The sequence below is a fragment of the Crassostrea angulata genome, chromosome 7 (assembly GCF_025612915.1).
Source record: "Crassostrea angulata isolate pt1a10 chromosome 7, ASM2561291v2, whole genome shotgun sequence".
NCBI lineage: Eukaryota > Metazoa > Mollusca > Bivalvia > Ostreida > Ostreidae > Magallana > Magallana angulata.
The window spans coordinates 34,906,182-34,931,623 of NC_069117.1; the positions used below are offsets into that span (position 1 = coordinate 34,906,182).

At 34.2% G+C, this 25,442-nt stretch overlaps 2 protein-coding genes across 4 annotated transcripts in view; both read right to left on the minus strand.

Moving 5' to 3' along the window:
• The window catches only part of LOC128191970 (palmitoyltransferase ZDHHC3-A-like), an 81,083-nt gene that overhangs the window by 46,541 nt on the left and 9,100 nt on the right, over positions 1–25,442 (minus strand). Inside the window, exons 2-3 of one of the 3 annotated variants that reach the window (XM_052864365.1) lie at positions 16,983–17,063; positions 6,704–6,863 (exon numbers count right to left, since the gene is read on the minus strand). In XM_052864365.1, the coding sequence (XP_052720325.1) occupies positions 6,704–6,863; positions 16,983–17,011 (189 nt within the window). In that variant the 5' untranslated portion in view covers positions 17,012–17,063. Of the gene's footprint in view, positions 1–6,703; positions 6,864–7,040; positions 7,344–16,982; positions 17,064–25,442 lie in introns of those variants that run through there. The other 2 variants (XM_052864364.1, XM_052864363.1) reach the window with 2 other exon arrangements.
• On the minus strand, positions 21,614–23,985 carry LOC128191969 (uncharacterized). Its single transcript, XM_052864362.1, has one exon. The coding sequence runs from the start codon at positions 23,773–23,775 to the stop codon at positions 22,045–22,047; it is 1,731 nt and encodes a 576-aa protein (XP_052720322.1). The 5' UTR covers positions 23,776–23,985; the 3' UTR covers positions 21,614–22,044.

Consider the following 25,442-nt stretch of genomic DNA (forward strand, 5'->3'; position numbering starts at 1 on the left):
ATTATCATGGTTCAGAATATCAACTACTGCTATACACAGAGTTTCCCGAATTTATGACAAATCAGTTGTTGCAGGCACCATTATAATGTATCCAGGTTTCGAAAATCATATTGCCATAGCTAGCTACCTGAACCTATTTTTAGTAACAGGTACTTTCCGTCCAAACACAGATGTAGGCGAAATAATGGGAAAGGGCGCTATACCTCTTTAACCCTGCGGTTTTCGAGAAGAAGTAAAAAATGTGAAAAGTTTACAGAAGGACAGAAAGACGACAGACAACGGGTGATCAGAAAAGCTCACTTGAATCACTTGATTTATCATAATTATTATTCTTGACAAAGTTACGTCAGCGATTTTTTAAAAACAGAAGACAAAAATAAAAATTTAATGTTTAATTCTTGTAGCAATCATTATTTCTCTGTATGTCCCTTTTTGGATTTCCAGTGTATATATTTCTGGTTTACACTTGCAAATTACAAAATATTAAAAGGAACCTTGTATGTTTTTTTATTTTTTTATTATTAACTAAGAAATTTTGGAATTAGATACTTCATGCTATGATATACAAAATTGTAAGCAACAACTTCTTTCTATATCTCCTACTGTTTTTGAGCTATTGGCTTCAAACTCTGAAGTAAGGGGGAACGAAAAAAGTAAAAATTGAAATAACAACCAAATTTTTAAAGTGAGAAATGGGTAATGTTTAAACAGTCACAATTGAGAACTTCCAGTTTTCCAGTTTTATAAGTTGATAAAAATTCATCAAAGGGAGTTTTAATGTTAAACTGAATTTACACATGGCACGTTTTCGCAAACAGTTTTTAATTGAATATTTTCATATTATATATCTATAATTAGGGACCTGATACACAGACCAGAAAAGGTTTTGGGATTAAAATTCTGAAAGAAAAGAGATCTATAGGGGTCAAAGCTGAAAACAGCCCTTTAGCTGTAACTTTTTTATTTTTCATCCGATTTTCAAAGTCTTTTCGGTTTTTAGTTTGGAGAAAAGAGTACAATTTAAAATTTATGGTCCGAGGGGCCACTTTTTGACTCCATATAGGAGTTTTAAGGGCATGAATATTACAACTTTTTAAAAGTTGATTTTTTTTTTTGAAAGAGTTATCTCGCTTTGCTTAAAAAATGTGGAACATAAATACTCTAAAGATACCAAATTTTTTGTCCAAGAAATGAATACTAATTTTTTCATGGTTTTTTGGAAAATATTTCATTAAAAATTAAAAGTTTACTTACTTTTAAAGGGGCATGGTCACGATTTTGGTCAAATTTTATTTTTCTGTTTTTATTATTTGTAATGCTTTAGAAATGCATTTCTAATGATCAAATGAAATTTGGGTGCCAGTCGTTGAGTTTTAAGCAAGATAAGGAGCTCACAACTCTTCGTCATGTAAACAAGGCTCGTGCTCTGTTTTTGTTTACATAGGTTCAATACACCAATAAAAAAATCTTTTTAAAGCTGGTTTGTCTATCTTATTATTCATTTAAAGCATGAATAAGCAGTTCCTAACGATTAACACATTTATTTTAGGTCTAAAACTGGAATTTTCACTTCAACGTTCAAAATGTAAACAAACGCTTTGTTTACATAGCAAAGAATTGTAAGCTCTGTAACTCGCTTATAACTCATCAAATGACACTCAAATTTTGGCTGCCTTTTAAAAATGCCTTACTAAAGCATTGTAAACATCAAAATCGAAAAAATAATTTTTGACCAAAATCATGACCATGTCCCTTTAAAGTTCTAAAGTTATTTTTCTATTGACATTGCATTACTTATAGTTCTTCTTTAGGCAACTAATTATACCAAGGTGTTGAAGACATTGTAAATAAAAAAATAAAAAAAAAACAAAAACAAAACTAGATATGATTTTTCCTGACATTTTAAATATAAAAAGGAAAAGGAGATGTCAAAAAGCCCTTACTTTTTGTTGAAGAAAAAAAAGTTCTAGTCTTATATGGTATTGTAAGACACAATGTTTATCATTTTATACAAAAATATAAGATACCATATTGTATCCTACAATAGTATACAATATTGTGTCATACGATACTAATAGAATCATTCATTATTACGAGTGTGGGATAGTGAAATTCCACCGAGGGGACAAGATTCACTGTCTAGGACGAGGCTTTGCCGAGTCCTAGACCGTGAATCTTGGCCCCGAGGTTGAATTTTACTATCCCACACGAGTATATAATGAATGATTATTTTTCTCGCATTATATTAGCTTAAAAAAATGATGTTTGACAACTTTCTGTTATGACGTTCAAAAGATTACTTTCGGTTTATCCCTCCGCGTGCTTTAAATAGTGCAAGTTAAATGAAAGCATACGACAGTTTTTTCAATTAAAATATGAAAAATTGTAATTAATTATGCAACACAATTACTTAATGGATAATCTCAATGCACTATTTTGCATTTCCCTACAGCAGACAACGTTTGTTTACATTTTAAAACAGCGTAGTAATACACAGTGTAAGACAGAAAAATCTCACACTGCTGTCTCACACCGGACAAACCGATCTCACACTGGTGATAATGCGAGAAAATAAAATACTGTAATATTTGATGATAAGATATGATAATATAATGATATGACATTGTATCAGGACATGATATTGTATCATTTAATACTATACTGTATTGTATTATGTTAAACATTATTGTATTTGATCACAAAAACAAAATCCTATAATCCAATATACAATTAAGTATCATATGAATAATTATATCATACAACATAATTAATGGATCACAATAATGTAACATAGCTCAAAAACCTTAACCTCAATCAGCATCCGAAACCAATGGCTCAGATTCAGCATTCAAGCCTGTCAAGTGCATAATTTAAGTATCATATTAAGGCGCACCATTCTTGCAAGTTTACTGAAGTTAGGACCAGTTATAACTACCATATAATCATCAGATGGCACCTGCTCCAAAAACTTTAACCAGCTCTAAAAAACTTAACGAGGCCGAGTACAGAACGAGTATGCACGCTTTCGCGCAGCGTTTCATTTGCATTGTGACGTCATCTTTTTGCTTTGTTGACGCCATGGCGTGATAGTTTTAACTGCAGATATTCAGCGAAATTTGTTGAAAATAGCTCGTTTGATGGGTAAAATTGATATCATATTGTGGAATAAACATAAATATCTGGAGGTATAAGCTATATTTGGGCTCAGGTTGAAAACGTGATGAGGGTTCAACAAGCCTAGCCCTCTGTCACGTTTTCTTAACCCGCCTAAATATCGATTAATTCATTAATTTTAAGACATTAACCATGTATTTTATATTAATGACCCTTAATATGTGATGTTATATATTTATTTATTACTTAAATATGTCTGAATGTTTTAATACCCGGTTATACTATAAAGATCACCATTTCCGTCTTTGTCAAATAAAAAACAGTCATTATCTGACAAAACTGAGAAATTGGGCATACAAAAAATAACTTTGATAAGACCCCTGGAACAAACCAGGAGGTAAAAGGTTTTTTTATTTGACCATTTGATGCCTTTTAGCAATAACTTTAATATGTAGAACAGAAAAAGACATCCCTAGGGCAGAAGTTTAAAAAATGTTCAAAATTGATACATTTCAAGCTAAATCCCATAGGGTCCTATGTTAAAGATATAAAAACTTTGAGATGACCCCTTAAACAAACGGTGTGGTCAATGTCATATTTTTTTTATCTTAAAATAATAATTATATCAGTAGAAATTTCATTCAAAAATCTAGGGCAGAACAAATTAGACCCGGCCTCGTTAAACTCATGCAGAATCCGAAACCAATATCTCAAATTCAGCATTCATTTTAGCTTGTCAAGAGCATAAGCATCGTAACACGCACCATCCATGAAAGTTTGGTGAAGTTAAGACCAGTCATAACTAAGATATACCAGGTTATCATCAGCTCAAAAAACCTGCTCAAAAAACCTGCTCAAAAAATCTAAATCTTCTCCAGCATCTGAAACATATGGCTCAGATTCAACATTCAAGCTTGCAAGGTGCATCAGTATTCATAAGATGCACCATCCAAGCAAAGCAAGTTTAATGAAGTTTATAGGAAGAATAATAACTTAGAATTGGCTATCAAAGGGCACCTGCTTCAAAATTTTAACCTGTTTCAACAAAAGGCCCATGGGCCACATCGCTTTCCTGAGCAACAATGGCGAACTATTGACTCAAAACACTTTAAATAATTAAGAACAGTAAATCTAATATCTAGCAAAGTTGAGTACCATAATTTTCTGACGTAAGACTCAATATTTTATAAAGGGATTGGGGTTAAAATATATTGCTATAATTATAAATTATATATAACACCAGTATATTATTGCCTGCAGTTTTTGCACATATGTAAACAGTATTAGCTCTTTAAAGATAAATAATTTCATACATTTTCTTAGACGTATGTATCAGTTTAAAAATTCACCACCCTTTGTGGGCCTACCTTATCATGTGTAATCATAATTTGAACATGTTGAATTTACATAATTAAGGGGTGCCAACATTTTATTTCATTAATATTTACAAAAAATCTGGTTTCAAAAACGTCAACATTTTTTGCAGTAGTTTAAATTGTATTTGATGCATTATAATTCATGAAGAAAGAAAGACCCCTATCTTCCTATTATAACTCATATAAACATGTTAAGTCTCTATACACTTACTTACATGTAATACACAAATTCAATACAAAATATTCACTGGGTCAATATGGGGTCAACTCAATAGTGTAAGTGTATATACTCAAATGAAAAAAATAACTTTTGCAATCAAAATGACAGAAACTGTACAAATGCGATAGGATAGGTAATGATGATATTAGGCTTATCTAAATATTAAAAGATAATGATACAGTATCTTGGCAAAGGGAGATCACTTATTTAGAAAGTGAAAGTAATACTTATATGTACATACCGATGTCTCATAATATTGTGCGACTATACATGTATTATGCTTACCTATATTGGTCAACATCATAATGATAATCCAATTAATATAAGAACACAATATGAATCCCTTATAGTTGATCATCACAAAAGAAACGTTTAAGCATGTTAACTTATCCTTTTCTGCACATGGAAAATACATACCAGTATATGCACACCATGTGAAACCCATCTAACTGAAGAGCCCAGGGTAAAACAAGTACCCCCTAATGCGACCTGCAGACCTGTGTTGTGTACATAACTTCAGACAAAGATCAGTTATTTGTAACATGCATATATTTTTAAGACCTATTCTTCAAAAACCCCTTGCACTATTTATATTAGGTAAATAACTATGTAAAGAACACATTTCAGCTTTACTGTGGTACAGGACACCTGCATATTGTGATGTATACTCCCTATTGAAATAAACAATAAAGTATAAAAATTAAAATATAATACTTTCCCTCAAAATAATGTTCCTAACAGTCAAGCGCAATGGGTTAGAGCGTTTACATGACTGTAAGGGCAATTGGGGTCTGAGGTGTATTTTTGGTAATTTTACCATTGATATAAATGAATTTTCATGGGGGGGGGGGGGGGGGGGGGGGTCTGGACCCCTCACACTCACCCATTCTCTTAATCAGAGCACACGATGATGTACATGTAGGCACACAGAAGCAAATTTAAAGCCGACAACTGCTGGGGGAAGGGGCATTATTTCATTTTGATTGTAAAAATTATATAGACCATTATACTTTCTATGACATGAAATGATTATTGATTAACTAAAAATTCACATGTAAACAGTTCAACCCCAAATTGTACATAGAGTGCCGCTCATGTGTATTATCACATGGGAAGGGATCTCATCCTTTATGGAAATTATAATTTTTTAATATATTGCCGGAACTTGCATGTGGCCTTCATTTCACTTAAACTAGTACAGTAAAACTCGGTTATACATGTAGCGAAGTCCTTGGGACCGATGGATTTACTTCGTTATATCCATAATTCATTATATCCTGATAACAAATTTGTAATAATTAATAACCATAGCGAATTCACTAAATTTATATTTTCTTAAACCAGACATTATTATTTACTAATTGAGGCATAGAATGAAAGTACATTCTTTTGATACCTTTAAAAATTGAATTGTAAATTGAAGAATTTATGTGAAAATAAATTCATTCAAACTATCATGTTAAATGGCAGTACAAACTGCATGATTGGTTTCACTGTAAAGAAATTCTTTAAAAAATTGTTAAATTTCGTTATTATTCACCTCTATGGGACTCAAAATCCATTCACTATATCCATAAATTCATTATATCCGAGTTCGTTATAGACCTAAAATTTTGAAAAGATTTCATAAGAATTTTACCAGGGACTCAAAAAACTTCACTATTTCCAAGATTATGCTATATCTGTGTTTGTACTCAACAAGTTTTACTGTACAAAACAGTGTTATTTAGGGGCAAACACTTGGTGTGGGTATTACTGTCTAATGACAGCATCTAGTTAATTTTGAATGTAATAATGATCCCATCCCTGTTGTCCATGAGTTTCAGGTGTGCAGTTATTTATTTGTATATTTGCAATAGTTGCAGCCTGCCGCTGCTCATTCCATGAAGTGTGTTGTTATTTACTTGTATTCAACTTTTAAATTTTTCTTTGGAAAATGATGAATTGCTCTAAATAAAAACCAATCTCCAATAAATAATTGTTTTAAACCTACCAAATTAGGCATGGTTTTTCCAGCATGTAAATCAGAAAAATCAAGTCCTGTTGTTGGAAGTTGAACAATTCCTGGATCTGACAAAACTGCTCTTAAATGGGACACTGATGCAAGAAACAGAATTGTGTTGAAAATAACAGCATTGAAGGCTCCCCATAATCTGTGACCAAATGAAAATTATTAATTTCAAAAGAATTATAAAAGATCACGCATTGTGGCAATGCATTTTGAAAAAAAAATAATAATGTGAACATTCACAATGTGCATTTTTGAGTAATAACTATAATTTTTTTTCTTCGGGACACTGACAGTTTCTTAAAATGGAAATGCAAGTTACTGTATAGTCAGGGGATGTATGTATTTGGAACTCTGAGTGCCACTCCCTCGGCTTCCATTCAGCATAGATATCTCAATTCACTTATTAGAAAAGGGCTTAAACAGCTCTTTCTGAAAAAAATTCCAAGACAAGTAGAATTTCCTATTTTGTAGTTTTTCTCCAATTTGGCTTCTTTTATATTTCATTCATTTTTTATGATTTTTCAGCATTTTAGAACTTCCCCTTGCAAAGAGATGACAAAATAAAGCATATGCATCTCACTGCTTTACAATTTGTTGGAAACTTTCTGCTCTATATAGTTTACTATTTTTTCTACTTTTTACTTCTTTTTCTGTTATTTACTTTCACTGCAATTTGAACTTTTATAAGGGGCCTATATGCTGCACTTGGGACCTGTAATACACTTTGAAAAAAAGTTGGGTTTTTTCCAAAGTGCAGTGACTTGGTCCCAAAGTTAATTCACTTTGAAATTTTTTTCCAATTTGCATTATATTTCAAAGTGTTGTAACAAAGCAGTCTCCCCCATCAACCCCCCCCCCAAAATAATGGCTTGATAGCAGTATTTCCCCTACGGAAAGCTGACTATATAGTAGGTTTTCCCCTCTTTTATAGCCAGATTACTCCCACAAAAACCTACTACTGTGAAATCATTAAATTTCGTGGGGGCCAATTTTCGTGGATGGCTTAAATTTTACAGATTCGTGGGGATGTAATTTCGTGTATTCTCATATATCTACAAAAGGAAACATGACTTTATTACCCTAATTAACAATTCGTGGAGGATGTTATTTTGTGGATGAGAGGTAACCACGAATTCCACGAAAATTGAGCCACCATGAAATCTAATGATTCCACAGTATGTAGTAGATTTCCATCCTGTTTTACATTCCATGCAGTCATATTTATGACGGACCATTCGTAGCAATAATCTGAAATATCTAAGATGATATTGATTGCTCATGATAAAGGGTAATAAATGCAATTGTTATTTTTAGTAGTACATTCTCACTAATATATTATTAAAGATGATGGCTCAATGGTTTTTTTTTTCTAAATATGAGTCAGTTTTTATTGTGTCAGTGGATGTTTTTCAAACATTCTATATACGTTATCACTAAATTACCATTTTGGCCACACCCTGCATTAAGAATCTCTACCCTATACACTACATAAGTGTTCTGGCATCATCTTAAATTTGAATCCCAACTAAATTGAGAGACATGAAATTGCAAATTTTGATAGATAGACTTGTTTTCTTTCTTTGTATGCAGTCAGTTTTTATTCAGTATCAACAGAAGTTTAAGAAGAGGCCCATTGGCCACATTGCTCACCTGAGAAACAATAGGTATGATAAAATCAGCTTAACAATTGTTTATGTATGGGATATAAACCTACATCAAACTTTGAACCTTCTTGTGAGGCCAAAGAATTGCCCTGGGGCCAAAGTCTTAACAATTATAAAGAATCATTTGGCTAATTGGTGTGTGAGAAGAAGACTTTTAAAGATTTACTATACATATTCCTATGTAAAACTTTGACCCCCCCCCCCCATTGTGGTCCAACCCTTTACTCCCTGGGGTGTTATTATATTCACAACTTTGAATCTTCACTAGAAGAAGATTTTTCAAGATTTACTCTATATATTCCTATGTAAAACTTTGACCCTCCATTGTGGCCCCATCCTACCTCCAGGGATCATGATTTTCACACTTTTAAATCTACACTACCTGGGGATGCTTCCACACAAGTTTCAGCTTTCCTAGCTGATTAGTTTCTGAGAAGAAGATATTTAAAGAATTTCTCAATATATTCCTATGTAAAACTTTAACACCCCACCCAATGTGGCCCCACCCTACCCCAAGGGGTCATGATTTTCACAACTTTGAATCTACACTACCTGAGGATGCTTCCACACAAGTTTCAGCTTTCCTGGCTTAATGGTTCTTGACAAGAAGATTTTTGAAAATTTCTCAAAATTTTTCTTTAATTTCTATTTATTCCCCCATGGAAAAGGGTGTGGACCTTGATTTTCACAACTTTGATTTCCATTTACCTAGGGATGATTTGTGCCAAGTTTGGTTGAAATTGACCCCGTAGTTCTTGAGAAGATGTTGAAAATGTGAAAAGTTTACAGACAGAGGGATAGACAGACAGATAGGACAACAGACAAAATGTGATCAGAAAAGCTAACTTGAGCTTTCAGCTCAGGTGAGCTAAAAATGATTCATTGCACATATACATGATATATGCATGATTACATTTGTAAGTAAAAAATATTAAATAAAAAATGATATCAATCATCTTGCCTTGATGAAAATTGGTTAAGGTCTTAACACACTAGTTCTTAGTGCTTAGTTCTTCAAAAGATTCTCTAAATAGAGGAGTAGACTGGACAAAATTGCATAAGAAGACAGATGGGCCGATAGATTTAATCCAAAAATTCGCAAAACATATTTCCTTTACAAATGTAGAACACAGGGTTATGTGCATATGAGTGTATCTTGTCAAATCAGGTAATTTATCAAATAGACTTAAATTAAGTTTTATGCATTCCATGATATGTTGTACAATTTTCCACATGGTCTATAAAAAATAATTAATCGGCAAAACAAAAATCAACCTGCACAGACAAATACAGGTACAGGGTGTCCCATAATATCTGATACCATTAACTCTTTGAATAACTTTTAAATAAATTTATTTAACAGAAAACGAAAGGCATTTTCATAATTGTATATGATGTAAATTTTCACTCAAATTTTTTTATAAACATGCATTACTTTTTGACAAATTGAGCATTGTTTTTTATAACACAGTAAATAGAGACTGCATCAAAATGACATCCTTTTTTATCAATGACAACGTCAATTGGATAAATAAAATTACAGTGGCGTCCGGGTATAACAATCTCGGATATAACGAGGTACCGCTTATAACAAGATGATTGTTTGGTCCCAAATTTTCATCCCAAAAACTGCCCGTCAGTTGTAAGCGCTATCGGATATAACGAGGGACTCACGACACGTTTAATTGCATACGCTGGTTCAAGGTAACTAACGGTATGACCATGTAATTTTCACAGGTATGTATACACAAGACAATAGATTAAAAGCATTCAGAAATAATGATGAGTTGTTTTTATTGCAATTTTCACAGTCATGGCTTCAAGAAATAGAAAAGGAAAGTAATTTCGCTAGAAAAAATAGGACTTATAGAAATAGTTAACAATGAATTAATCAAAGTACTGATGTACTGACGGGAGTTGATTTTAGCGATTATTATTCATTTTAAAATCAACGATATGTTACTTTGCTTGGCAAGTTTTAAGTTTATAATCTGTCTTTGAATTACGCACATTTTTATATAATATGAATATTCTGACTTTTCCGACAAGAATTTTGAGAAAAACCCCATATGAATCGCGTTGTGTAATGATTAAAGATAGAATTGATTCCATCAACCTATGTATAAGTAATCGAAATACTCAAAAAATTGTATGGATCCAAGAAATAATGATCTCTAGTTTCGTTCAACCAGATGCTCGACTGTCTCTGTTAATCTCTAATGCAATGATACCTAGGCTTTGCCTCAACTTCAAACAAACATCACTTGCAGACACATGTGTACGGTAATACATATAGCAGATAAAGACAGACCTTAGATTTTCTGAAACAGGCAAGATAATTAATCTCAGGGGATTAATTATCCTGCTCTCATCCATTTATTGAATTTAATCAGGGCTTACAGAAGGAACATTTTCAGGTACTATTCTTAAGTTTCCTTTAATATAAACATAGCAACCAAAAACAACAACAACACCAAAACATCCATTAAAAAAGAAAAAAAAAAGAATAAAAAAACTGATATCTAATAAATTTATTGTAATTCATATATTTTTTTTATTTTACAGAATATAAGTATTTGGACTAGAATGAAATATATTCTTTATCAAATACCATCCTTAAACTGAGGGGTAAAAATATAAGGGTGCAGCTCATGGAAAGAGAGTTTAATTAATTGATTACATTAAAAAAAAATATATATGAAAATTATAAGTAACAACTATATTTTTAAAATTTCAAGATAATTCCAGAATGTCCAAAAACTCTAAATAGTAACCTTGTATCTGCATAAAACAGGGATAACCTCATGTCTTATAAAAAAAAACTAAATTAAATGTGTATTTCAAAAAGATTTAAAAAACTAAATTAAATGTGTATTTCAAAAAGATTTAAACAGGTGTTTTATAAAATGCAAGCCTTCAGTGAATGCAAATACTTTGTACATGTATCACCCAGGGTTGACATCAACTTCAAAACAAACATCAGTTGCAGACAAAGGTGTTCATTAATCTTCATATGACAGATAGAGAAAAGCCTCTAAATTTTCTGCAGCAGGCAAGATAATTAATCCCAGGGGATTAATTGTTCTGCTCTCTCATCTTTTTCTTCTAAATTTACAATAAGATTTTTTTTTCAGAAATGACAGAATGGGGTTAATATCTGATTACCTGTTAAAATTAACAGCATTAAGGCAGAAAAAAATAAAATAAATAATTAAAAAATAAAATAGTGAAAAAGGATATCTTAATATATATCTTGATTTTATAATTCAATGAAATTACCATAAATCATTGTGTATGGTATTTTAACCAAAATAAAGTATGAATATTATATTTTAAATCCATATTCCAAAGAATCTACACAATACTACACATCATTCAAAATTGACCTCAACTTCAAAACAAAGTTCATTTGCAGACACAGGCAGTGCAGTAATTAATCTCAATGTGACAGATAAAGATAAAGCTTAGGATTTTCTTCCTGTGGAAGGTTAATTAATCCCAAAGGACAAATATTGCACAGCCTTCCAAGTATACAATGGTAACATTCTCAGCAGTTATCTCTCTTTGCCCATTCATTCTTATGCATAGTTAAGGAATCTACCCCACCACCCCAGCTCCAAACCAGAAGACATAGAGAACCAAACTTAGCATCAAAATATGTATTTCTGCCTACTGAACTACCATACCAAATTTGACCTTGATTGGGCAACCATAAAAAAAGTTATTAGAAAAAAACAGAAAATTTGTGGACAGAAGAGTGACAGACGGACAGACAGAGTGATTACTGTAGGGCACCCGCAAAACCTATGTCCCCAGCATCTCGTTATACTTGTAGGCATTGGTACTGTATACCGATCCCATCTTCTTAAATCTTCTCACTTTTTAAAGAATCTGTTGCCTGCTGAGTTGTTTTTCCATAGGGTAATCTTATTCAATAAATCATACACCTTTATCTGGAGTCTGTGTTTAAAAATACAGTTTCAAAACGGAAGAAACCTGCTCTCTTGTCCAATTCATTTTGAAAAAGATTCAATTCAACCAAAGAAATATGATGCAATTTTGTGACATCATCATTCAATGAGAAGCACATTTTTCTCCTTAACTTTTTTTATGGGGAAAAATTAAACTATTTTACGTTTTATTTGAGTCAAACTTTTCAAGTTTTTGCCAAGAAATAAATAGTTTACATGCATTTCAAATGGTATCAGATAATCTGGGACACCCTGTATATGTAACCTGGGGGTGTAAAACATTTATTTTGGAGCTCGTTTCAAAATACCGTCGATTTTCCACCTGGTGACAGCCTCAGTCAGCCAGTAACCTTGCCAGCATCAAAAGCATGCCGCCGTCACAAGAATGCATGCTGTAGAAACAGTGCAGTTGCACTAGAGATAATACACTGCAGGTCAGAAAACAATCATTTTGCTTATTTCTTGTTATATTTGGTATTATTTATATGCATATACATGTATAGAATGACTTTATAAAAATGTAGGTTAAACAAACACAGACACTCAAAAAGAGAGAGAGAATGCATACGGTTGAAACATGCAAAAAAGTGTACTGCAGATTGAAAAAACAACTGATTTTCTTTTATATACTAATATCTGAAATTATTCTATTTTTGGAATGACTTCAAATATGGAGAGAGAGAGAGAGAGAGAGAGAGAGAGAGAGAGAGAACACTTACCTGGCTAAGCGAGATAGGGCTTCATCATGCAGGCCCCACCGTCACTAGCTTTTCTGAAGTCAATATAATACTCAGCCCCAAGTCTGAGTATTGATATCAAATTTACGAATTTTTCTTTAAAAAAGGATTTCAGTTGAAGAATGAGTTGAGTGATTTTAAGATTTTGATGATGGTAGAGCCAGATTTTAAAAAAAAATTCTCTTTTATTTTTCTCTTCATAGCACGCTGAAAAATTCATGTCGTCAATTAAAGTTGCAGCCAATTGTGCTAATTAGGATGCACTATTAAGTATCGACATCTCTGGGTTTACCCCTATACCCCATACAGGTTAGTGAACTACGTACTTGTATGTATAAAGCTTTGCTGTTGCATCTTCGCTGGTTACAAAATGTTGACTGACCGTTGTCAAATCGGACTGAGTAGGCAGAGTTAAGACATTTACCACTCGTGACTTGAATGAGAGGGAGGAGAGATAGAAAGTAAGGAACTGAATGTATTGATACATTTCAAACATGTAAATAATCTGTGACCTACCGTGTTCAAGAAATCAAAATACAAGCAACATTTGTCAGTAAATGCATGTATATATGCTTGCATGCATGGATGCAGGCATTATATATATCTATTATGTGAATGAATTCTAAACAGTCTTTATTCATAATCGTCAAAGCTGAACACCGGTCTAAATAGGCGCCGTCACACACGTACCTGGTATAATAAACTCTTCAATTTTGTTACACCGGAATGCAAACCTAAAACTCGTGGCCAAGTATTCCTTTCATGGTCTTTAGAATTTATGCATTTTATTCAAATTTTATGTGCATATTCTGTTTGTAAATTATATTTTGACCAGTTTATTTATTCTCGTTATTCCTACATAAAAGCAGTTTCTTAAAAATTAAGACATTCAGTATAACAAAATAAATAGTGCCTGTTTGGGAGGATAACAGTTGAAATTGACACCCCTCGAAAACCATTGTCAACCTCCGCTTCGCGTCGGTTGACAATAGTTTTCTCGGGGTGTCAATTTCAACTGTTACCCTCCCAAACAGGCACTATTTATATATTAGTATTCTCCTGGCTGGAAAAAGTGCTAAAACTTTATACATATTGTAATTTCATTGCGACCGAGTAACACAGCATGGCAAGATGTACGTCCACACAGGTGAGACCTCTACAGCAAAATATTTTAAACTGCTAAGAGGTCTCCAGCTGGGATAACAGTGGTGAGAGAGACATATGGCGGACAGTGCCTATTTACGAGCGGTGTTCAGCTTTAAGATAGAGGCATTTCTTTGATGCTGGCAAAGTGACCCAGCCAGCTTTAATGCAGTTGTACTGCGTAGGAGTTTCCGCGGCATGTCTTTGATGCCAGCGAAGCAACGGCGTCTGGATTTAGTGAGCTGCTGACGAAAACTAGAACTGTCCTAATGGGACTAATACCCCCCGCAAGGCTAATTTCAAATAGGACAAATAATTAAATTGAATAATAAAGGTTTGGAACACATACAAAAAAAAATTCTAGAACTGTAAAAAAAAAATTGGTTAACAAAGAAAAATTAAAATCAAAATTGTCAGAATTTCACGGTAAATACATATCTGTAACAGTAATACATTAACAAATTTATGTATCTGATGATATTTTTTTTTAAATTTAATTGATTTAAAGAAATACCAACAAAATGACAATAACCCCTCCCTTTGTAGTAAATGGAAATACCAGTAGCCAAGCAATGCTCTTCTGTTGATAAAACTTTCAATATCTTTCTAATAACAGTCTTGACAGATGCAATTAGTTGTTTCAAATTTTCCCCACTTTCTCTTATGGCACAATGGAACTCCATATCAGAAAATTGATCCCATAGGACTATGATTTTCTTTGATGAGCTTGTTAAATTTATTAAACTCCCAAAACATTACCATAATTACCATACTATGTAAAAATATGTAAAAAAGAAAATTTAATATTACAAACAATTTTAAAATTGCCAAAACACTACAATCATATTTTTTATTTTGAATTTCATTTAAATTAATGCTCACTTATAGGGTCACTTCATCAATTTACTTGACTAATAAATTTAAACAACTTCTTAAAATAGTTTAACTTCTTTATTAATAATGATATTATTTATTTCCTTATAATAATAGAAACTTTTGGTTTACATGAAACAGTTTTTAAAAAGTCCCAACACCATCACCCATTTTACAGAATATCAATTTCCCCTAACCACATGCTCCATCTGAACCATGGCTCAGATAATGGCTCCCTTGGGACAAATGAATTCAGCCACACTTGTCTTTGATGTTCTCATTAGCTCCCAAGAATTTATCATTGACAAACAAAAACTTTGCAATGTCAGTTGATAGAATACTTATAAAAAATAAAAAAAATTATTAATTAAGACATAAAGACAAAGAAACCTCAATCTGGATGTTTTTATATCAATATATTTTAGAGTGTTTTAATACTATTAATTAATTAATAAAATCTGTAAGGATTACCTCCCTTACTTTTCAACATTAGTGTACAATATATAGAATAAGGAAAATGAAAATTGTCATAAAATCATTAAATCTTGCCTGATCTTTAAAAAAATTGCAGGTGCACATCTTCAGATGGTGTTCAACATATGTACAAATTTTCAAACTGTTCCATGCAGTAATAAAAAATTCTATAGGGGGGACAAAGTTGCGTCTACAGACAGACGGACAGATGGACGGACAGACGGACAGATGGACAGACGGACAAGGTGAAACCAATATACCCCCCTAAACTTCGTTTGCGGGGGTATAACAAGACTGTCACCAAGCAGGAAAATCGACAGTATTTTGAAACAAGCTCTAATCCTAACTGGGTTTCCATTAATATTTTTATAAAATCTGAACAATAAATGTGAGAGAGAAACCTTACTATGGGGAAAAAACTACCATATAGTAGTTTTTCCCACGGGGGAAAGGCTACTATATAGCAGGTTATCCGGGGGGGGAAAGCTACATATGGGGGAAAACTGCTTTACAACACCATCCTCTTTTTCTTGCTTTCAAATCAAAAGTTTTGAAATTTTAAAGAGATTGATTGTTAAATTGGATGAAATGTGAGCCACTTTTGAACACAGATTTTTTAATATCATAGCTTTTGTGAAATAGAAGTCTCACTTGATAGTCCTCCGCAAAACAAAACACTTATTTTGTTTGTAATTGACTGACTACAAAAATATATCGATTGCTTTGCCTTGCTGTTTATGAGACTGATAAACCTGATATAATTCTTTAGTCAGTCAGTAACAAATCTTATAAGGTATAGCAAGCAAAGCGAGCTCTACCGGCAAGGCGTGTGAGAATAGAAAACTTGGACCAGCTGCACATTGGCGTCAGTGACTTGGACCAGTAATGCCCTGCTTTTATCGGACCAGTAGTTTCCTGTAATTTTGATTTCCCATGTCATGCACTCACGAGAATAAGCAAGTTAAAAATAATTAATGACTTTGTATATTGTAAATATACTGCTGACACAACCTACATGGATATCAACATCCAACCCTTTAACCTCTGTACACTTTCAAATACAATCAACTTCAAGTGATGTCACAATGGTTTCTTTGCACATTGATCTGTTTGATTTTTTTCAGCGTCAGTAAATTTCGACCCACAATGCAATTCCAAACATTGCAAATGGCGTTCTCTCATTCTCGTGAGAATCAAATTAAAACTTCTGAGAATAATATAAAATGTGTAATTTCAAGAACGTCATGCTTAGATACATGTAAATAAAACAGTACACTACATGTAGTTTTAATTATCAGGAGAGTATTTAAAGAGCCAGGCAACACCAAACCAACGTGAACTCTGACATCACATTCACGTTAAATAAGAAACATAGATAATCACAGATTACAAAGCTCACCGAGATGAGGCATCACCTTTATGAGGCATTTATGATCTTATATATTCATGGATGGTGTTTTGATACAATATCGTATATCATCTGTTAAAAAATTATGAAAAAATCATTATATAAATAGTGCCTGTTTGGGAGGGTAACAGTTGAAATTGACACCCTGAGAAAACCATTGTCAACCGACTCAAAGCGGAGGTTGACAATAGTTTTCGAGGAGTGTCAATTTCAACTGTTATCCTCCCAAACAGGCACTATTTATTTTGTTATACTGAATCTCTTAATTTTTAAGAAAATTTTACTGCTTTTAAGTAGGAATAACGTGAATTCTACAGCGAACCGTACGCGCATAATTTTCGCGCATGTAACAATTTTTAATGTTTCCCATTGCTAAGTGCGTTGCTAACGCTGAGGGTAATAGAAAGGATTATGAACTGCGTCTTAACCAATCAGATTTCAGTATTTAACATGAAAATATAACAAAAACATATGATAATCATATGTTCATTTCATACAGTATTATAAGATACAATGTTTATCAAAACAATAATATAAAATACAATATTGCATCCTATTATACTCTTAATATATATCATATGATAAAAAAAAATACCATAATAAATAATGATGCAATATGATATTGTGACTTATGATATGATATTGTTTCATGTTATAAATTATTTTATTTGATCATATAATACACAATATCATAATTTGTTTTCCCTTGGACTGAAATGTCACATTTTCATTGGTTTAAACATAGCACGTGATTGCCTCATATATCTCTATTTGTTCTGTGAGAAATAATATTAGGCAATATATGACCGTCATTGGTCGACGCTTCGCTTACTCATTTCGACATTTCATAGTATTTAATACATAAACCGCATGCCGTAAATTCTTTAAAATTAGAGTAGTTGCCCTTAGAATATTGACTTCTGAACACATTGTTTTGTCTGGTGCAGAACAAAATGGCAGCGTCGAAATTTGCTCAAATCTCTGCAGAGGAAAGGGAGAAAACATTTAAAATTGAATAGCAACAAAACATTGTAAGTAAACATGGGTGAAGCAAGGATTTTTGAAAAGAATTTGAAAGGTGAGATTGAAAATTTTGAAGAGTTTAAATGAGTTAAATTGGACGAGATATGAGGCATCTTGTACATGGCTTTACGTAGTTCATCGCTATTTGTGAATAAATATGTTGCTTGATAGTCCTCAGGAAAACAAAACACTTATTAGGTTAGTTACATACTCACTACGGAAATATATTGGGTTGATCGGCTTCGCCTCGCCATCTATGAGATTGATCAACCCAATATATTTCCGTAGTGAGTATGTAACTAACCTAATAAGTGCTTCGCCTCGCCATCTATGAGATTGATCAACCCAATATATTTCCGTAGTGAGTCAGTAACTAACCTAATAAGTAATAATATCATATATAATACAATAAAGTATAAAATAAAACAATATCATCACAATATTGTAACATATGATAAAATATTGTACAATATAGTATTCTATTGTATGATACTGTGTCATATTTGATATATAATATGATATTGTATCATATGATAAAATATTATTTGATACAACATTGTATTATATCATATAATACATGTACAATATATGGGATATAGTAAAATATTATATAATACAATATAATATTTGACATATTGTATCATATAATACAATATTTTATGTAACAATATCATATAATACAATTTAATGTTATATGATAATAAATCATATATAAACCAATATCATTTTAACAATATTGTGTGATACAATATTATATAATATTAAAATATCATATTTATATAATACAATTTCATGTGATTTAATACTTTATAAAAGAACCAAGATCATATTATACAATATCGTATGATACAATATTATATAATAAACAATATTGAATCATACAATACAATATTTTATTTTGCAATATCATATTTAATATTATCATGTTATGAAATAAAAAATTAAAAATACAATATCATATTATACATTATTATGCCTCCTGTCAGTTTGTCGCTAGATATTCAATACTCATCTATTTTCGCATAGTATACAAAGGATTTATATAGCGTAAGCATACTAAGCTGAAATAGAGCACGGCATATGTTTTCAACGAAAATCTTGCAAGCGCCGACAGCGGGTTTCGAACTCACGACGCTAAAATCATTCCAGCTTAAAGCCCAACATGTTAGCGCTACGCTATATTGGAGGTTTTTAAAGGTAAAACCCCTGTTTATGAGATATCTATACTTACCTGCATCAACTTTTTGCATTTTCCCCGAGCTGCCTACGATCATGCCTGAACTTTTGAGACCACCCCTGTGGTATCATCTAGTGTTTACCCATAATGCACAAGCATACTTCCGTTTCAGTTTTGTGAGGGCCTACACAACTAGGACCCAATGAACAGGGGTGGGTGATGCAGGTAAGTATAGATATCTCGTAAACAGGGGTTTTACCTTTAAAAACCTCCAGTTTACATCAATATCTATACTTACCTGCATCAACTTTTTGCAGAATTTGTAGCAGAAATATTGGGCGGGAGATTACAATCACTATCATATAATAGTAAAATAAAGAATACACTCACCCAAAAAGATATTCTATTTTTGTTCTTTTTCTTTTGCCCATCTCGATGTATCAAGAACTGATGGCAAAGCGAGCTTATTCTCCTTGAGGAACATCTCTCATATAGAATGAAGTAAAGGTGTTTTCTGTTGCCCAATGAGCTGTCTGTAGAATTTCTTCTAGAGTTGCACCATTGAAAAGGGCCCATGAAGTTGCCAATCGTCTTGTATCATGTGCACGCACATGAGATAAGGTCTCACTGTTATGTTCATACACAAACTTTACTAGTGACACAATCCATCTTGAAATTGAATTCTTGGATGCTGGTTTTTGCGAGTCCGATTTGTAAGTCAAGAATAAACACTTTTCATCACCACGAGAAGACTCTGTCCTTTTTAGGTACATTTTAAGTGCTCTACAAGGACAAGTCTCTACTGTCTGTTGCAAAGCTATTAAACTCTGGTATGAATATTGGTTTCCATGGCTTTCCTAATCTCTGAGTTTTGGCTAAAAACTGTATATTTGGTAATAAACGTATTCCATTCTGCTCAAGACGTAAATGTGACTCTTCAATTGAAAGAGCTTGAATTTCGCTTACTCTTGATGCTGTTGCCAGAGCCACAAGGAACACTGTCTTCCATGTAAGGTACTTCATATCGCATGAATTCATCGGTTCAAATGGGGAGTCACACAACTTCCAAAGAACAGTCGGCAAATCCCAATTTGGAAGTAATGGTCGTACATTAGGTTCAGAATTGTATATTCCTTTTATTAACTTTGACAGATCAGTGTTGTTACTGACAGAACTATTCCTGTCCAATCTACAGCTAGCGCATCGCATTCCCATGCCAAGGGGTCTGGAAACGGAGAACAAAACACTGCTAGTTTCCGGTTTTCCCTTGTTGCGAATAAATCTATGTTTGGAGTGGGAAAAACTCGAAAAATCTGCTGAACTATTTCTTGGTTGAGACTCTTTTCTGTCATCTTGGGAATTTGTCGCCCTCTGGACAACTGATCCGCTATTACATTCTTTTTTCCTGGAATGTGAGCTGCTTTGAGCTGTATCCCGAGAAGGTGACACCAATGCAGAATCCTCCATGTCATCACGCATAGGGATGCAGACTTTGTCCCCCCTTGGCGATTGATGTAAGACACTACTGTTGAATTGTCTGTCCTCAACAAGACTTGCCTGTGTTTGACATTGTCCCTGAAGTGATGAAGTGCATTCTCCACTGCACTGAGTTCCAACAGATTTATATGTGATGACTGTTCTATCACCGTCCATTTCCCCGACACATTGCGATCCTCTAGGTGGGCTCCCCACCCGTAAGTTGATGCATCCGTCCACAAGGTAAGGTCTGCTCTGAAGCTCAGAATAGACGTTCCTGCCAGAACATTCCCTCTCTCTATCCACCAGAGAAGATGTGGGATGAGGAAACTGTCCATTGAATCAGATGATCCAGTTCGTCCACATGTGGACGCCACTGGGACAGAAGGCAGAACTGAATGGGACGCATCTTGAGTCTGGCAAGAGGTACCAAATCTATACAGGCTGCCATTAAACCAAGGACTCTGAGGAATGTACGTGCTGGGATAAAAGATTCCATAACCATGGTAGAAATTGCCCCAAACAGACTGAGAAAACGGTCCAAACTTGGGTAGACCATACCCTGTTGGAGGTTGAATAGTGCTCCAAGATAAGTTATCTGTTGCGTTGGCTGCAGAATTGACTTGGATTGATTTATTACCAGGCCCAAGTCCATTAGCAGAAACAAAGTTCTCCTTAGTTGATGAACTAATGTCATTCGATCTGCATTTTTGAGAAGCCAATCGTCCAGGTACATATAAATGGAAATCTGTTGACTTCTTAGATGTGCACCTATTGGCCCCATTAATTTCGTAAACACTCTTGGGGCTGTTGCTAGACCGAAGGGCATTGACCTGAATTGATAATGGATATTGTCTATGCAAAACCTGAGGTATTTCCTGTCTTCTGGATAAATTGGAACATGTAGATATGCATCCTTTAGATCTATTGATGCCACCCAGTCTCCTACATTCAGAGCCTGTATTATTGACCTTAGAGACTCCATCTTGAAATGTTGATTTTGGAGAAATATATTTAACGGTTTCAAATTGAGAATCGGACGGTAACCTCCGTCTCGTTTTGGAACAACAAAAAAGGTGCTGTAAAACCCCTGACCTTCCTGGGTCTTGGGAACAATCTCTATGGCATGCTTTTCTAATAAACTTTCTATTTCTTCTAAAATACATTGTCTTTGGACGACATCTTGTACATTTCTTATTCTTACTCCTGTATTTGGAGGGTGTTTTATGAACACAAGTTTGAGTCCTTCCTGGACTATTTTTAAAATCCAATCGTCGGATGTAATTTTCATCCATTCCCTGTGGTACGAAATGATCCGACAGCCTACTTTGGCTGATTTCTGCAACTCGAGTCGAGTCTCTAATTGATCCGTCAAAATTACTTTGGGGGACGAAACCCCAAACGATCTTGTGCAGAGCCACGAGTTTGACCTCTGAAGGAACCTCTTGAATTGAAATTTCGTCCTCTTCCTATAGTAGTCTTTTGATTCTTTTCTGCAGCAAACTTTCCCTTCTTTGCAAAGGATGACTGCTGTTCTTTCGGTTCTGAGGTGCCCACTGAATCATCTCTCTTTCTTTTCCTTGCAGAACTGAGGGCTGAACCATCTCTCTGCTTTGAACCCCTCAGGTGCTGTGTTTCTTTAGCATCAAGCATACTTTCTGCACTTGCGTGAAGAATATCAAAATACTTCCCACAAAAGAGCTTAGGATTCAGAGTTGTCTGTACAAGGAGTTTGTTTTCAGTTGCTTTGTTTTTAAAAGCCAAATCCTCAATGTGAATGGCTCTGCGGGCTGCAACTGCACCCACTAACATGCGGGAAGTAACATCAGCCATTGACTTGAACACCTGCATGAGTGCTTGTAGGGCCTCTGTCTTGTCCTCATCAGATACAACGTTATCAATGTAGGACGTAATTAGAGAGGCATATGTCAACTCTCTTAGAAGAAGTCGAGATCCTTGATCTATCTTCCATAACTCATTGTTGCGTGAATGCAACATAGGGTTGCGGAAACGGTAAGAATTTTTGTTTCCTTTTCTCCCTGTTGTAAAACTGCTGTCCTCAATGTTGTCATCAAGGCGCGGCGTTGTGCAGTACTTGTCAAAGTCGGAAGAAGCGACTCGGTATTTTTCATCATCTGATGCTTTATAAGTCTGAATCGCACCTTTTCGCTGGAATTCTTCAACATCTGTTAATGTGTTTAAAATATACCCATCCATAGGCAAAGACTGTTGTGGGGTAGATGATTTTGTCCCAATCAAACGATTTGACATGTATGATTTGAAGTCTCGGCTCTGAGTTTCAGAGGCATCAACTGAGTTGATGTTCAGTTCTGTAGACACTTTTTTAACAAAATTTTTCCAGTCTACCATGCATGAACCATTAGAGTCTGTGTCATGTGTATGTACTGAACCCAAGACAGAGTTATCAAACTCTGAACGATTATCCTCGTGAACATCAATAACATCATCAAGTGAATTGCTTAAGACTTGATCAGTTTCACCTCTGTGGCTTACCAGATCATCGTCATCCGATTCTTTGGAGCGTTGATCATCTGACGGTCGAAATCTATCGAACCTGTTACACGCCCTGTCTGAACGAACATCAGACGTAATAGCAAGAGTCGGTTGTTTATTCGAATCCTGGACCAACTCTTTAATTCTAGCGTCAATCAACCTTTTCATGCAATTCTCTTGATATTGATGCCATTGGGCTTCGAAATTCCCCAACACGAAAGGCGGAAAATTACCTACTTGAGGTGGGACTGAACCCTGCGTCAAGTCGCCGCCATTTTGACTCATTTCTGTCGGAGAAAGAATTTCTGATGCAGCTACGTTTCCCGCAGAGGAAACTTGACTATCAGAACGATTGCCACTATTCCCCACAGAGGGAACTTCTGGATTTGGCAATGTAGCTGACTTTCTCCCCGCTTCAGATTTCTTTCGCTCGATCATCTTTCTGATCAACGTCCGTTTTTCCTCTGACCACTTACTGCAAACTTCGCATGGAAATGCTTCGTTGCAAACTCTGTGTCTATAGCACTCTGCGTGGTCATCCAAAACGGTCATTTCTCTATTACATTTTACGCAAATTTTAAATGAATCAGACATTTTAAGACCAAAGGCTTAAGAAATTTTAATCGAAGAAAAACACGCGGCTTTTCTTCTCGAATGCCCGAACAAAACTGAGACGGAAGTATGCTTGTGCATTATGGGTAAACACTAGATGATACCACAGGGGTGGTCTCAAAAGTTCAGGCATGATCGTAGGCAGCTCGGGGAAAATGCAAAAAGTTGATGCAGGTAAGTATAGATATTGATGTAAACTAGCCATTAAGTGACTGTATTAATATATATAAAAATATATAAAACGTAGATATGTACGACTGAGATCAAGCAATTAAAATTATTAATATTTCCAAAAACACTTCATTATTGACGGTAATTTTAAAGTTAAAGTTTCTAATAAACTTTTGAACAAATTAATTGAACATTTTTCAAAGAAATTCTACATGAGAATCACAAAAACGCTTTTTTAAATGACGCTTGATAAAGAATGTACGAGAAAACAATTCAATGAGATTTCGTCTGCTAAACATTTCAAGTTTTCTCGGTAAGGTCAAACGTCTCTCATTTCTTGAAAAGAACATAAACCTTTGTTGACTTTTTATTGTATAACTTGTTGATTAAATAACCATTCAATTCAATTGATTAATTTGAAAAAAACCCAAATGCTTGCTTTTCCGGTGATTATTTTTAGGGGCTCGTCAACACTCAAACGTCATGCACAGCTAAGCTACTTATAGCAAAGTACGTCACTATATTCAACAGTCGGCATAATAATTATAAATAACAATAGTGTTGTGTTGTGTGGCACGTCTTTTAACCCCAAGGAACCCCAAGGAACCCCAAGGAAACCCCAAGGAACCCCAAGGATACCCCAATGACAGAAATGAATAAATATTGATACCCAAGGGGGTCTCATTAGAGTGCAAGAGTCACCCCTTACCCTTGGTACCCCAATTCTACCCAAAGGAACCCCAAAAATAACCTAATAATACAGATTTATAACTCCTGATACACCATAGAACCCCAAAGAATAAAGGATACCCTAATAATACAAATTTTAAACTCTTGGTACCCCTGGGGATTCACTGGTATTCCAGACACACCTCTAAGAATCCCAGGGAACCCCAGGGATATCCCAAGGAACTCCAAGAATACCCTAATAATACAGAATCATAACTCTTGATACTCCATAGAACCCCAAGGATACCCTAATAATACAAATTTAAAACTCTTGATAACCCTGGGGACTCATTGGTATTCCAGATACACCTCTAAGAATCCCAGGGAACCCCAGGGATATCCCAAGGAACTCCAAGAACACCCTAATAATACAGAATCATAACTCTTAATACTCCATAGAACCCCAAGGACAACCTAATACATTGTAATACAAATGTAAAACTCTTGATAACCCTGGGGACTCATTGGTATTCCAGATACACCTCTAAGAATCCCAGGGAACCCCAGGGATATCCCAAGGAACTCCAAGAATACCCTAATAATACAGAATCATAACTCTTAATACTCCATAGAACCCCAAGGACACCCTAATACATTGTAATACAAATGTAAAACTCTTGATAACCCTGGGGACTCATTGGTATTCCAGATACACCTCTAAGAATCCCAGGGAACCCCAGGGATATCCCAAGGAACTCAAAGAATACCCTAATAATACAGAATCATAACTCTTAATACTCCATAGAACC

Excerpts from the sequence above, each read along its gene's own strand:
- LOC128191969 (XM_052864362.1), bottom strand. The coding sequence starts at position 23,775 with ATGTCTGATTCATTTAAAATTTGCGTAAAATGTAATAGAGAAATGACC.